General features: G+C 43.8%; 1 protein-coding gene across 1 annotated transcript in view; it reads left to right on the forward strand.

Annotated features, from left to right (window-relative positions):
• Positions 1-15,012, forward strand: part of SCN8A (sodium voltage-gated channel alpha subunit 8) — a 176,337-nt gene extending 161,325 nt beyond the window's left edge. The window contains exons 23-27 of the mRNA XM_081310121.1: positions 727-780; positions 1,311-1,448; positions 2,707-2,811; positions 5,452-5,722; positions 10,329-15,012. Of these exons, the coding sequence (XP_081166247.1) occupies positions 727-780; positions 1,311-1,448; positions 2,707-2,811; positions 5,452-5,722; positions 10,329-11,476 (1,716 nt within the window). The 3' untranslated portion in view covers positions 11,477-15,012. The remainder of the gene's footprint in view (positions 1-726; positions 781-1,310; positions 1,449-2,706; positions 2,812-5,451; positions 5,723-10,328) is intronic.
• Positions 15,013-16,307: the final 1,295 nt, after the last annotated feature.

A 16,307-nucleotide genomic window follows, 5' to 3' on the forward strand; every position in this document is an offset into this window, starting at 1 on the left:
CCACCATAAGCAAGACATTGTTCTTGGCAATAGGACCATCAGGTGAATAAAGACACTGTCCTGTGCCCTGAAAAAGCTTAGAATCTGGCTGAACAAATTAAACATGAAGATATTAAATTGATTATCCATCTTTGTTTCCAAAAGTCATGCTAGATATAGGAGACAAGGAGAATTGAAAAGGGGTATTAATTGGAATTGGCATCAAGGATGCCACCAGGATTGCCATACTGCAGGCTACTTGTGTTTATTAGTAAGAGATAAGTTCTGACCTTGTTGTCTTTTTTTTTTTTTTTTTTTTTTTTTAGTGAAACTGTGAATTTTTCAGACACCCCCCCCCCCATTGCTTTATAAATACTTTTTGAAAAAACACCTCCTCAGTGGAAGGCTAAAGTCTAATAAGCACCTTGAGTAGATTCTTGCCACTTGTTTATAAATCTGCATTTGCCCTGGCTTTAGGCAGTCTTTTCAAACACATCTTAAGACCTTATGTGAAAGTCATCAATCACTTACCGTCGTCAACATGTTTTGTTGCCAAACTCTAATGTTATTTTCAGGGACTTACTCAAAGCCCTGTTGGGCCCTGTACGAACAAAAGGAAACCCTATGTCCATATGAGACTTACCCAAACTCCTTGTCCTGTGTCCTTACTGTTGGCCTTTGGGACTCCTGCCTAGACTCCTCCCACTCCCTCACAGGCACAATCTAATGACTGACTCTGTTTGCCAGGCAACCTTCAAAGGCTGGATGGACATCATGTATGCAGCTGTAGATTCCCGAAAGGTAAGAATGTACATGGTGGAACAGAACCTTGTTGGTTAGAAAGCAGGCAGCATGGTGGAATCATCAAAGAGAAAGGGTGGGAGGAATGGAGGCACCAAAATTTCTGTTTGGAATGTTAATTGCTTGTTTTATTGATTATAGATCATTTTCTTCCTCTCAGTAAGTCCTCGTTCTCTCACATTGACTACAGATGATTAGACAGTTGATTTTTACTCGGCCCCAACAGAGCTGTCTACTCTTCAGTCCTGTCTTGAAATAAAAGTGTGGCTCCTAACAGGCACCCCTCCCCTGCCCCTTACCTCGTGATTTGCATATTCTCCCAGTAAGTCACAGCAGAGATGCTGTCAGATTCCTCTGAGCTGCCAGTGTGGAGAAGGAGGCCGGCTGAAAGAAGCTAGGTCTCTCCCATCCCCAGTTTGTTCAGTAGCCCAGACAGCAAGTCACAGCTGATGGCTTTGGCATGTGGGAGTCACCCACCTGATCGCCATGCTGCAAGCTGACTCTCATCCTTTTCTCCTGTCCTTTGACAGCCTGATGAACAGCCTAAGTATGAGGACAACATCTACATGTACATCTACTTTGTCATCTTCATCATCTTCGGCTCCTTCTTCACCCTGAATCTGTTCATTGGTGTCATCATTGATAACTTCAATCAACAAAAGAAAAAGATAGGTCTCCTCCCCTCACTGCCAGTGGTCAACTCAGATGAGAGGCCCTCTGTCCCTGTCACTACAGAGAAAAGACCCCTCTTTATTTTCTCTAAAATCCAAATTGTCACCTCACTGTGACACTGGCTCCACTGTACATTAACCCCAACCAACTCTTCCTCTTCAGGGCTGGCTTTTGCAACATGTGATTTACTGAATTTACTAGCAGTCTTGTACTCACAAGGCCTACTACTGGTCTTGACTCCACCAGAGGGAGTTAGGGGCAGAGAGAGCCTCCGCTCCAGAAAGAATCGGATGAGTAGTGCAGTGAAGCAGAAATTGCCCAGACTTGTCATCATCCATGTTAATCTCTGGTAATTGGGATCTGAAAGGCCACCCTGGAAAGTTCACTTCCTTACTTATCTCAGATGATTAACAGTTTTTTTCAAAACAAACTGAAGCTGGGTGTGGTGGCATATGTCTGTAATCCCAGTGGCTTGGGAGGCTAGGGCAGGAGGATCACGAGTTCAAAGCTAGTCGTGGCAACTTAGCGAGGCACTTAGCAACTCAGCAAGACCCTGTCTATAAATAAAATATTAAAAAGGGCTGGGAATGTGGCTCAGCGAGTTTAATCCCCAGTACCCCCCCAAAAATTGAAAAGATTACCCTTTTTATTCATTTTGTAAGTCAATTGTGCCCAACAAACTTCAGAAAACTCTCTCTAAACTGCCTTCTTGCACTAGAGTTTACAAATTTTGAATGTCATCTAAAATAAGTGGGCCATGAGTCAGCAACTTAACAAAGCCCTAAGCAACTTAACAAGACCCTGTCTCAAAATTTAAAAAGGCTGGGAATGTGGCTCATCGGTAAAGTACCCCTGGGCTCAATCCTCACATACCAAAAAATAAAAATAGAATATTTTTCCTAGAAGCTTATCAGGAAATCAGGCCAAAAATATGATATTAAGAGACTGTGAGATGTGAGATGTAGACCTTTGCTCTGAGGTTTACCCTTCCCTGAGGGTCTGTAACCAGATAGTCCATTTCCTTCCTACCTAGCTTGGCAAATCTCAGAAATCCTGAGCTGAAAGGTAGCTATCTCTTTGAATTAGAATAATCATTCTAGATCTATCTCACTCTGGGACAGGCAGCCACTAACCTGACCTTTGGAAAGGAAAGGGATATGTCTCCGTCAGTTCTCAGTGTTGATCCAGAACCTGGTCCAGAACCAGGCCTATGAGCACCAGTTGTAATTGCTTTTCTCTTTTTCCCTCCTTTACTTTGGAGGTCAGGATATCTTCATGACTGAGGAACAGAAGAAGTACTACAATGCCATGAAAAAGCTGGGCTCAAAGAAACCACAGAAACCCATTCCCCGCCCCTTGGTGAGTACATTGTGCAGACCAAGAACATAGTGAGAACCTATCTGGGAAGACACTGCTAGGGTTACTGCAAAGGAAGGCAAAAAGTGATTGCCTGGTATCCACTGATCTTCTCCAAGCTGCCCCATCCAAAAGATCAGAGTAAGGTGGCAGCAGAACAAGAATTACAGTGTGGCATGACTTCTACATCATGCTTGACTTCTCCTCTCAGGCCCTCCTCTTCCCTCCTTGGGAAGCAGCAGAGAACTGGCATGCTTACCACATTGACTCTGGCCCAGGTAATGAGATCTTTTTTTTTTTTTTTTAATATCTTTATTTATTTATTTTAATGTGGTGCTGAGGATCGAACCCAGGGCCTCACACATGCTAGGCGAGCACTCTACTGCTGAGCCACAACCCCAGCCGAGAGATCTTTTAATAGACAACCAAAAATGAACAAAAGCTGATTCCTTTCCTATCACTTCAAGACTTCAAGATTTGGTCATCGTTTTCTCAGCCTCTGTGCCCAACAGACATGTGGGCAGGATGTCTGGGAGCTAAAACAATGCTTCTGGCTGTCAGAGCAGAAAGAGTGAAAGTAGGAGAGTCCCGTGACCTGGATTTCCTCTCTCCAACAGAATTGGGGCTGAAATTCAGCCTCACCCTTCATGGGTTGTTGTTCTCTTGTTTCAGAGAAACAAGCTGAGTGGGTCATAATCTCCAAAAGCCTCGAGATTTCTTCTTCTTCTTCTCTAACTTTCATTTAAAGTAATTAAAAAAAAAAAAAAAGGGCTGGGGATGTGGCTCAAGCAGTAGCGCGCTCGCCTGGCATGCGTGCAGCCCGGGTTCGATCCTCAGCACCACATACCAACAAAGATGTTGTGTCCGCCGAGAACTAAAAAATAAAAATATTAAAAATTCTCTCTCTCTCTCTCTCTCTCTCTCAAAAAAAAAAAAAAAGTAACTTTAAAAAAAAAAGGCAGCAGAACACTTAAAGTCAAAGCTTAGGTGGAAGTTTAATTTGACTAATAAAAGTAGAACTCCTTTGTTTAAACCAGCAGTTGGCTTTCCCGCCTGCTTTTCCCTGACCCCACAGTTGTTTCTGGCATACTCCTCCATAGCCACTGAGGGAAAAGAAGCCCAGGGGTTTGCAGAGCATTTTGGAAACCACCAAGTTAAAGTAATCCTGAAAATAAGTGGTAGCCCAAGTGCCTTGGGTGCTTTTAAATATAAAATATCAGGGGAATCTTTAAAAAGATAATAATTTTTTATTAATATTTTTATTTCCATGATGTTAAGACTTTCCAGTTAGTGATAGAAATGGAACTAAAGGGAATATTAAAGGATTAACATTTCTCAAGTTTACATTTGGGAACCTAAGTATATTTTCTTCCACATTAAACTATAAAGGTTAGTAGGTATGCTGGGCATGGTGGCACACATCTGAAATCCCAGCAACTTGGGTGGTGGCTAAGGCAGGAGGATCACAAGTTCAAAGCCAGCCTCAGCAATTAAGTGAGATTCTGTCTTAAATTAAAAAGGCTAGGGATATAACTCAGTGATAAATCACCTCTGAGTACCAAAAAAAAAAAAGCAGGCAGCTATAATAAAATGCAGGCAAACATTGAAGAAAGAAATAACTGGAGAACCATAACAGAGAAAAATGGAGGGTTGTGGGGGCAGATCTATTTCTACATGAGTAGTCAGAGAAAGCCTCATCAAGGAAGGTGTTCTCTGGTGGGGAAAGTGATTCCTGGAAAAGCAAACAAGGCTCTAGAAGCAGGAAATGCTAGTAACAGGCCACAAGTGACATCTGACTGTGAAGGCGTCTCTCAGCCAAGTTAACAATAGGTCCTTTGTGGCAAGCGGGTGAGAAGCTATTGAAAGATTTTAAGTGGGAGAATGATGTGATTCATTTATGTTTTTAAACAGTCCCACTCACCAGTGTGTGGAGACTGCTTTGGATGAGGGCAACAAAGGAAGCAGGGAGACCAGCTAAGAGACTTTTAGAGAAGTACAGGTGATGATGTGGCTAAGGTTAGTCCTCCAACCTTAGCCACTGGAAAGGCAATGAAGCAGGCCCAACCGAGTTCTTTAAAGGAAGAGTCAGTGACTCTCAGGTCATTGGGGTATGAGAGAGAAGACAAAAACAGGGGACTCTAGATTTCTGGCTTGAGAGACAGATGAATAATTGAGAGAAGCAGAACAAGCCACATGAGGGGAAAGGGAAAGGACTCAGCTGTGCTCTGGATCTGGTAAGTTTAAGACGTTTACGAATCATCAGGGAGAGAGACTGAGAAGCTCAAGTAGTAGATAGGTGTAAACAGTAGGAATAAGTGGGCTCTCCAGTACACATGTGTCAAGAAAGAAAAGAGATTGAGAGATGGCCAACAGATGAGACTACAGGGCAGCCAGGGAAGTAGAAAGATCTCAAAAGTGTTTGACACCATAGGTTCAAGAGGGAAGAATGGCAACTCGAGCAAACTCTAGCTGAAGCAATCTTGATGTCAGTCTCTGTCATACTCCCCATAGAGCCACAGGAGGGAGCTGGCCAGTATGACAGAGAAAATGGTAGAGACTGCTTCCTTGAATAGGGCAGTGGCTTCCCCAGGTCTGCATGGGAAGTCTTTCATGAATCCTATTGTATCTCCCCCTCTTCCCCAGAACAAAATCCAAGGTATCGTCTTTGATTTTGTCACTCAACAAGCCTTTGACATTGTTATCATGATGCTCATCTGCCTTAATATGGTGACAATGATGGTGGAGACAGATACTCAGAGCAAACAGATGGAGAACATTCTCTACTGGATTAATCTGGTCTTCGTCATCTTCTTCACCTGTGAGTGTGTGCTCAAAATGTTTGCCTTGAGGCACTACTACTTCACCATTGGCTGGAACATCTTCGACTTCGTGGTGGTCATCCTGTCCATTGTGGGTGAGTGGGGCAGGGCAACAAGGGAAATGGAAAGGGCCTGACTGGCTTTGAGGATGAGATTCTTGGGGTAGCAGTGAGTTACATAGGTCTGAAGTGCAGGCAGGTAGGTGGTCCTCTTAGCTTAAGCCCATACCCCTAAGATATCTCATGGGCCTGCCTAGCAGATTATGTAGTCAGTGAGTTCCTACTATGTTGTAAATGCTGTGACTCTGGGGAAGAGAAAGATATGATTTGGTTCTTGCTTTCAAAAAATTTAAGCAAGGGAAGGTTAAATGTTTTTAAAAATACATCTATGGGAGCCAGGCACAGTGGCACACACCTGTAATCCCAGTAACTTGGGAGGCTGAGGCAGGAGGATTGCCAAGTAAAAAATACAAATAAAAGGACTGAGGCTGTAACTCAGTGGTAGAATACTTCCTACCATGTTTGAGGCCTTGGGTTCAACCCTGAGCACCCCCCAGAAAGGTATGAAATGAGAAATGGAATGGCCAGAGGTAGTTAAGATGGGTATTAATGAAATTGTCTAGGAAAATTTTCTCGTGGCAATGGGTCTTGGTAGTGCTGTTGCTGCTAAGATTTTTCTGTGGGCCAGGTACAGCTTGAGAATTAGCCACATGTCTCATTGGATCTGATGATAGCCCAGGAGGCAGGCTGTTTTGTCATCTTTGCAAAATAGATGTACAGGTCCCTCCACGGAGGCGACCAGAGGCAGAACTCAGGCTAGTCCCAAAGTTTATGTTTTGCTTCAACCTAAAAGAATAGAAGGGATGATGTCTCTGTAGGTGGGCTGAAAGAAATGCTACCCTGCTGATTACCCTCCCAAAACATTTCCCCACCTTCCTGAAAGGCATCCTGAACCATGTGAAACTCTGCTTTGATTCCAGATAGGCATGACTGACCTGTCCCAACAGAGACCGAATGCAGGAGATTCACAGAAACCAGCCCCAGAGCTCCAGGGTTTACCAGGAGGCAGCTGGCCTCCTTAGCCTGTGCCTCCTCTAATTCTGTCCTCCAGAGCAGCATGTCCAAAAGTGTGTTGACACATACAACACTAATCCCATACGTTTCTCACCAATCAAAGAATCCCACAATGGAATTACTTCAGGCAACACTATACATGAAATTTCCTTTTGGAAAGTCACCACACACATTAGCCTACTGAATTCTCTAGGAAGTCCCTATAGGAAACAGTTCTGCTTATCACACCATCCACCTTCATTGGACCATAGCACCCGTCACTCAAGTAATAATAGCTCATGTTTCAATGGAATGTACTGTCAGCTGGTCAGCATTCCATGTGCCTTTCGAGTGTGCTACCATATAGCCCTCAAACAAGCCTCTAAGTAGCATGAGGAACTGAGGTCTAGACAAGGACCCAAGACGGGCAGCAGGTAGGGATCAAGTAGGGGTTCAATCCCAGCCCCCCACTGGAAGTCCATGCCTAACTTCCCACAAAACACACTGGACAATGTAGGTGTTGTCCGCTTTTCTACCCACCCACTATTGAGTGGGATAGAAAATCCATAGATGAAGTCAGGCCACCTGTGCTCAGATGGCCCTCCAAAATAAGAGAGAGAGTAGTAATGTTTTAATGATGGGGATTTTTTCTACATATGAATGTATTCAGAAACAAGTATAGAAACTCTTTCTTAAGAGGAATTGAGCCCGGCGCAGTGGTGCACCCCTGAAATCCTACAGCTTGGGAAGCTGAGGTAAGAGGATCACAAGTTCAAAACCAGCCTCAGGAAAAGTGAGGCACTAAACAACTCAATGAGATCCTGTCTGTAACTAAAATACAAAATAGGGCTGGGGATGTGGCTCTATAGTTGAGTACCCCTGAGTTCAATCCCCAGTTCCCACACGCCACCCCCCACAAAAAGAGGAATTGTGTAAACTAGCTCTATAACCACCTGAAGTACCCCTTGAAGTATCCCTTAAAGTACCCACTGCCTGGATTGCTGACTGTCCCATTTCTGTCTCCTTTCTGTGGGGATAGATATAGGTTCATCCTTTCATTCTTACTCAGAGCCGGGCGCAGTGGCACACACTGTAATCCCAGCAGCTCTGGAGGCTGAGGCAGGAAGATAGCAAATTCAATGCCAGCCTCAGCAATGGCAAGATGCTAAGCAATTCAGCAAGATCCTATTTCTAAATAAAATAGAAAATAGGACTGGGGATGTGGCTCCGTGGTCGAATGCCCCTGAGTTCAATCCCCAGTACCAAAAAAAAAAAAAAACACTTAGGCATCGCTGACTCTCTAAAGCCTTGCTTGCCCACCATGTACAGGATGCAGTATCAACTACAATAGATGTTACACTGCCTAACTTCTTATGATTACTGGTTTTTTACTTAATTGACAAGTAAAAAGAAGAGAACTGAGAAATTGTCTTTGGTTCTGGATGAGGTAGAGATTTTCTGGAAAGTACAAACACTATGGAATCCAAGCTCCTGAAGAAAAATCCTATTCTCTGACCCTTCATAGCCTAAAACCTTCAAAGAAGAGGTTCTATAGCCTCTGCAGATAACTGCCCCAATATTTATGAAATCTTATGGTTAAAAGATACTTCCTTCATTAAATTAAACGTGCCCTGTCCATGGAAACTCATGTTGTTTCATTGGACCTGCATGGCAAGAGGCAGCACTGGAAGACGAGAATAGTCCACGTTTCCCTTCGGTTCTCTTTCCAAGCCTTTTGGTCTCTTTCTGTGGTCCCTCGTTGGCCTCCCCATGTTGTTCTTTAGTTTTAAGGACAAAGTGGTCCTTGTTGAGGTGGGCCTGTGGGTAAGTGTAAGTAGAAAAGGCCCTCTGACTTGTGCATTTTACCTCTACTTGTGTATCCTCCTTAAAGCAATGGCATTTTTACCTGCCAAAATTGGTTTCTGGTTTATGGGTTGCAGCTCAAAATCTCAAAGCTGAGTTGAAAGCCATTCCTGAACTATCACTTTAGTTTTTTAGGCTATTTTGATGGAGTAGGAGATAGAGGGATGGGCAAAGAAAGATGTTTTGTTTTGTTTTTTCAGAACCAATATAAAGATACTTTGAAAATCAGTGGCATTAGCAGAATATCTAAGACATCAAAGTCGAAGGGTAGCATGGTATGGTGGGAAACTGAGACCTCACATTCATTGTTTGTAGATATGGGTTTTTGTGGGGGTGTTTTTGGTACTGGGGATTAAACCCAGGAGTCCTTTACCATTGAGCCACATCCCCAGCCCTCTTTTTATTTTTTGAGACAGGTCTTGCTAAGTTGCTTTAGGGTCTTGCTAAGTCGCTGAGGCTGGCCTTGAACTTGCAATCCTCCTGTGTTAGCCTCTGGAGTGGTTGGGATTGCAGACATGCACCACCATGCCTACAATGGATATTTGATGGCATTGTGAAGAGCAATCCATAGCACCTTGGAAACTTTATGTGCATATATGTGGTAAAAAACTCATTGTCCTTGAATAGAAAAACAGATAAATTAGGACCTACTTATAAAAGTGAATACCATTCAGTTGTTAAAGTGAATAATCTAAAATTATTTTAACACAAGGGATCAATCTCACAAATTAAAACAAGTGCTGTGTGATGGCACACACCTGTAATCCCAGCAACTTGGTAGGCTAAAGCAGGGAGATCACAAGTTCAAGGATAGCATCAGCAACTCAGCAAGACCCTGTCTCAAAATAAAAAATGAAAAGGACTGGGATGTGGCTCAGTGGTAAAGCACCCTGGATTAAATCCCCACCAAAAAAAAAAAAAAAAAAAAAAAAAAAACAAGCTGGAGCTCTAAAAAGATTCAGTATAATTTCCTAAACATTGTAGAATGCTGTGTAATATTTATGGGTTTATGCATAGTAAAACTATACAGTAAAATGATACTTAAATATTATGGATACTTCTGAGAATGAAGAGAGAATGAGCAAATTTTATAAAATGCTAATCTGTTTGTCATGCACATAGTTGTCTATATCAGTTTTCTCTACTTTTCTATGTTTTTGGTTGTTGTCATTGTTTTGCAGAGCTGAAGTTGAACCCAGGGCCTGGTGCTTGCTAGACAAGTACTCTGCCACTGAGCTACACCCTCATCCTTTATTTTATTTTAAGACAGGGCCTCACTAAGTTTGTATAGGCTGGCTGCCAACTTGCAATCTTCCTGCCTTAGCCTTATGAGTAGCTGGGATTACTGTTACATCACTCTGCCCAACTTACTTTTCTGGATGTTTGAAACATGTAATGTCTTCTTATTTTGAGAATTTAGATTCTGTAATAAGGAACTCATTCTACAAGCACTTTGAACTTAAAAGTTCCACAGTTAGGTAAAAAAAAAAGAAAAGAAAAGGGCTCTCTAGATGCAGTGGCACATGCCTATAATCCCAGTGGCTCAGGAGGCTGAGGAGGAGGATTGTGAGTGCAAAGCTAGCCTCAGTGACTTAGTGAGGCCCAAAGCAACTCAGTGACCCTGTCTCTAAATAAAATATAAAAACAGGGCTGGGGATAGGGCTCAAGGGTAAAGTGCCCCGGAGTTCAATCCCTGGGTACCAAAAAAAAAAAAAAAAAAAAAAGAAGAAGAAGAAAATGGACATCTCTAATCCCAGAAAAATAACTTCTTCTGTTCCTCTCTTAGGAATGTTCCTGGCTGATATCATTGAGAAATACTTTGTTTCCCCAACCCTGTTCCGAGTCATCCGATTGGCCCGTATTGGGCGTATTTTGCGTCTGATCAAAGGCGCCAAAGGGATTCGTACCCTGCTCTTTGCCTTAATGATGTCCTTGCCTGCCCTGTTCAACATTGGCCTTCTGCTCTTCCTGGTCATGTTCATCTTCTCCATCTTTGGGATGTCCAATTTTGCATATGTGAAGCACGAGGCTGGTATTGATGACATGTTCAACTTTGAGACATTTGGCAACAGCATGATCTGCCTGTTTCAGATCACAACCTCAGCTGGTTGGGATGGCCTGCTGCTGCCCATCCTAAACCGCCCCCCTGACTGTAGCCTAGACAAGGAACATCCAGGGAGTGGCTTTAAGGGTGACTGCGGGAACCCCTCAGTGGGCATCTTCTTCTTTGTAAGCTACATCATCATCTCCTTTCTCATTGTTGTGAACATGTACATTGCTATAATCTTAGAGAACTTCAGCGTAGCCACAGAAGAAAGTGCAGACCCTCTGAGTGAGGATGACTTTGAGACCTTCTATGAGATCTGGGAGAAGTTTGATCCCGATGCCACCCAATTCATCGAGTACTGTAAACTGGCAGACTTTGCAGATGCCTTGGAGCATCCTCTCCGAGTGCCCAAGCCCAACACCATTGAGCTCATTGCCATGGATCTGCCAATGGTGAGCGGGGATCGCATCCACTGTTTGGACATCCTTTTTGCCTTCACCAAGCGGGTCCTAGGAGATAGCGGGGAGTTGGACATCCTGCGGCAGCAGATGGAGGAGAGGTTCGTGGCATCCAATCCTTCCAAAGTGTCTTACGAGCCAATCACTACCACACTGCGGCGCAAGCAAGAGGAGGTGTCTGCAGTGGTCCTTCAGCGCGCCTACCGGGGACATTTGGCAAGGCGGGGCTTCATCTGCAAAAAGATGACTTCTAATAAGCTTGAAAATGGAGGTACGCACCGGGAGAAAAAGGAGAGCACCCCCTCCACAGCCTCCCTCCCATCCTATGACAGTGTAACTAAACCTGACAAAGAGAAACAGCAGCGGGCAGAGGAAGGAAGAAGGGAAAGAGCCAAAAGACAAAAAGAGGTCAGAGAATCCAAATGTTAGAGGAGAGCAAAAATGAAATGTTATATCAGTTTAAAACTTGCAAGTGAAAGATTGTTTACAAACTTCCTGAATATTATCAATGCAGAACAGCTGTGGAGACACTGTAACCTGAAGAACTATACCAAATGTAGTCTGCTTACCATGTGACACAGTTGCATCTTGAGCAGTGACCTGCCAAGGGCAAAGGACCCTGCTCCCTGGACTCACAGATTTTTCTATTGCTTGGGCAGGTGGTTACTGCATGTTCCACATTCAGTCAATGCAACTTAGGACAAAACTAACAGGATACAAAAACAGGAGAGGCTGCCGGGACCAGCATATTTCCGTTGCAGCCAAATGGATTTTATTTTTTCATTTTGTTGATTCTCAGAAGCAGAAAGCATCACTCTAAAAATTTGTTTGTTCATGCAAACTATATTTGCATTCTTACATTAGTTAAGCTAAGCAGCAAAAAGAAAACACACACACACACTCACATTTAGCCCATGTCATTTAATTGTCAATCAGTTTCTTTGACATAAACCGCATCTTCTCCACATGGGCTTCACGTGGTTTGGAGATGGGTGGGGGAAAACAATCAGGTTTTTTCAGGCTGAGGAGGACTTGCTCAGGCCAATTCCAAACATTGTGCTCGTTCAATGCGTAGAAATGATTTGCATGATGGCATGCCGTGATCAGAAGTCATGCATGAGATCCATACACCACAGGACACTACTAATCCTGTCCCCTGCATTGGGTCAGCCTTTGGACAGGACCCAGCCCTGCACCGTTCACTGTATTTGGAGAAAATGGTAAGAGTTCCATACCGGCTGCAATTCTTTATATGAGTTCCTATAAGTCTTTCATACACCTTCTGGTAGGGAAACATAGTCAATCAATTGACCACCACCAAAAACAAAAAACAATCCCAGTCCAACAAGCAGATGGATCCGTTGCGTGTATTTGTTTAACAGACATCTCTAACATACAGCCATTGTTGCACATTTTGCAAGATGAACTATTTAATGCTGCTCTGTGTCTAGTACATGGGGAGACTTTGATCCCGAATGGCTTGTACTATTAATGTCACTGTAAAACCAAATCCTAGGGCTAAAAAAAAGTTCATTTGTATTTTGCAATATTTATGATGATTGTTTAGCCTTCATACTGGAGAACTGACACTTAAATGGGGTAGAGATAAAAGTGCTGTTCAGGGTAGCATGTTATCTCTAGGGGGTATTTTGGAGAACTTAAAATGACATTTTGTTTGGGGGTCATGGGGTGCTCACTTCACCTAGTTTCATGCCCTTCTGCATTGTGGCTTTCTGTGGGCTTGGGTCAATATGGAGAAGGGTTCAGATCTTCTGAACTGTCCAGAGGGGTTGTCACAAGCTCACACCTGCACACAACTTTCTTGTTGGACCATTAGAAACTGTCCTCCTGCCTCCATCACATTTCCCCACTGAGCAGGGCTTCCCTTTCCACCCTCATAGGGCTGGGTGAGGGCTGCAGCACTGGGTATGGCTGTGGTTTCTTTTGACTGTTACTAGAGCAACAGTCACTGCTGGGACCTGAGGTGTAGATGAAGCCACCTCTGAACCAAGCCCACTTGGTTTCTTTACTGCACTGGTTTTCGTGAGAAAGTGACTTAATATTAATTCTGTAGGGTGTTCCAGCTTCCCCCAGCACATTCCCTCTCAGCCAGTTTTGCTCTCTGCTTAAAGACCTGCCCATTGTCATTGGAGGGTGGCTTCTGGGGGAGTGTCATCTTCATTCCATCTCCTACCCTATGGATGACAGTGCTAATCCAGGGGTATCTCATCTGATGACTAGGTTTCAAAGCCGACATGCTGCAGTTGAATGTTTCAGGAAGTCTGTTTGAAGAGTGAGGAAAGACTTTAGCATGGGAATCAAATCAAAATAAATTCTTCCTGAATCATACAATAGAGGGGGGAAAAAAACCCAACCCATAATCAGACATACCAATCTGCCTTGCAGTAGATGTACTTTGGATATAGTTTCAGAGTCCACTTGACTTGTTTTGCATAGAACAAACCACAGCAAGTCAGTAAGCAGAACTTTCTTGTTGGACCATTAGAAACTGTCCAGCTCTCTTAAGCCTGCTTCTGCAGCCATCCATAGAGTTTTGTATTACACCTGATACCAGGTTGGGAAGGCATCTCTTTCAGTGTTCCTGCTGACTGCTAGGATGAATGTAGAGTACCATGTACAGGCTGCATTGTAAACAGCACAAAACAGAAGCTGACATGTGGTTATTTTTAAGAGAATTATAAATACTGTAATATATAATTTTATTTTATTGGCATGCCTTTTTGTAAATACAAATTAACTTATTAAATAGGAAATGGCTTCTGGCTTACGCCATTGTCATGTTTATTTTTATTTTTTTATACTTTTTTTTTCTTCTTAGAATTTAGATGCTGTCAGCCAATGTACATCCCCAAACCAGACAGACAGACAAAAAATTTTTTATTGCTACTGGTCTTTTCCAAAACAACAAAAAGTATATATTTTTGTTCCAATGTGCAATAAATTCTAACCACTTCTATGCAAGATTTGGCTAAACTTAATTGTTCTTAGGTCTTTAGATGGACAACAGAGCTATCCAGTCCCACTACGTACAACAAGCGCTCATGCTAGTGATGTCATTAAGCTACTAGAGCCTATTAATGAGATTTTTCTGAAATCTGACCTTTTTCCTCCCCTCCACTCCTGATCCCAGCCCAGCGGGCCACCTCCTTAGTAACACATGGGCCTTGGTATCTGACACCCATCAGCCAACTTCATTAGGAAAGAAGCCACCTCCGCTGTATCTGAAGTTTTGTGGTTTTCTTTTTTAACTTTTCCCACCTCTTATCCCTCGCCCACTATCCCTCCACCCACTCACTCACTCTCTCACTCACCCATCCTGCTCCACACCTCTTTGGTAGTAAATGACACCATCACCAGCAGTTTACACCCGCAGTTAACAGGCATTGAACTGAAAGAATCAGCGATGGCGTTCTGCACGCCCTCACTGAGTGAGTGAGTGGCAACGCTTTGCCAAATATTAACAAAGCCAATCAAAAAGCAGCAGCAGCCACAGTATCACTGCACATATATATATATAGATATATAAATATAATATAAATATTTATTTTTTGTAGCCGGGTCCTTGGTGCAGTATTTATACTCCACAATCCACCTTTAAAAAAAGGACAAAAAGCAAAAAGATGTGTGATGCTGTTAATTTAAAATGCAGAACCAAAGCCACTGAGCAGCAGCTGCCATGGTTGCTGGTTTGTGCGTGAAAAAACACTTTCCAAACCCCCTCTTCTGTCCTTAACCTCCTTATTGCTTAGGATAAGGAGAGTCCATAATTTAAAGCAGAGGGTGAGAAAAGAAAAAACTTCCAAGTCAACACAACCTTCTCTTGCTCCTTCCTCAGTGAGCTGCTTTGGGCATCAGAAGTTGCTCGGGCAGAGAAACAGAAATGCCCGTCAAAGCCCCTGGAGCCACAGTGCCCGGGGGGTTCTTTTCTTTTTCGCCACAACCAATGTAAACTGTAAAAGACCAATAGTGTATTAGTGAATGCATGGAGGCCAACGCTGCCCTAAATGAGACGTGATTTAAAAAAAAAATACATCACTACTATAAGCCAAAAGGAAACAAAATAAAAATGACCCTTTTTACTGTACAAGGGAAGCCTGTCTTGGTGTGCATTTGTTGCTTGACCGTCCCAATTCTTGAGTCCGGGAGGGGTCTGGGAACTGGGACCTTAGCACATTTGGGGAAAGAAGGGGAAAGGGAGAGAGAGAGACACCAGAGGGTCTCGCATTTCTGGCTAAACTGAGATTGGAGAGAAAAGCCAGGTCCTCACCTTCCCAGATCCCCACTGAACCATTGCATGTGGTACCCACACCCCAGGCTGGTGCTTAGAGGCCCTTAAAAACTCCCTTCTCACCTAATCCACCTGGCAGAGCCCTCAGCTATGACTTCAGCCAATCCAGCTGGACTGGCCTCACCTCTGCCTTTTTCATCAGTGTGTTTAAAAAAAAAAAATACCCCCCATGCTCCAAAGCTAGAGCAAGCACAAAATGCCCAACAGCCTCTGCTCTGCTAGCTCGTGCTGGGCCCTGCCCTCCATCACCCCCACAGGTAGACCAGCAGACTAGTTCTGTCCATATTTGTGCAAGGGGGCACCCCCCTTAGGGACACCCCCCTCTAGGCTGTGTCTCCTGGTCCAGGAACACTCAGGAGGATCTTGAAGTGCCCACTCTAGCTCGCTCCAGTAGCTCCACTCTGGAGATGTGGCCGGTAGGTCAGTTCCCATTCCTGGCCCCTGGGGCCCCAGCCTCCAGGCTGCTGTGGCTGTGAGATTGCCATGCGTTATGGAGTCCTGGGCATCTTTTGTACTGATGCCTCTTTTCTTTTCTCAGATGTTGCCCAAAGTTTTGCAAAAAGCTTCATTCATTTTCAGGTACCCCCTAAAGAATCAGCTGCAACTAGTCAACCAGGGGGACATCAGGAGAGAAGAGGAAATCTGGTTGGGGGGGTGCCCAAGATTTGCACCAGAGTCTTCATTGTGGCTCTGCTCTGTGCTTTCTTGGATTCCCTTTTCAAGTTTACCAAGATTTCCTTTATGAAAATGCTCCTGAAGCACTCCCTGCCCCTGCCCCCCACTGCTGTTTGCTGTACATAGAGGCTAAGTGGGGTGGGGTGGGCGGGTGTGCACATGTGGTGTGTGTGTGTGTGTGTGAAGAGTGTATATAGGTAAAGGGGAGCGTGGTCCAGTGGTTCCAGAAAAGGGACAGAACTCCTGTGTTCTATTCCTAGCTTGACCACTGGCTCG

This window comes from Spermophilus citellus, assembly GCF_964194105.1.
Source record: "Spermophilus citellus genome assembly, chromosome: 10".
NCBI lineage: Eukaryota > Metazoa > Chordata > Mammalia > Rodentia > Sciuridae > Spermophilus > Spermophilus citellus.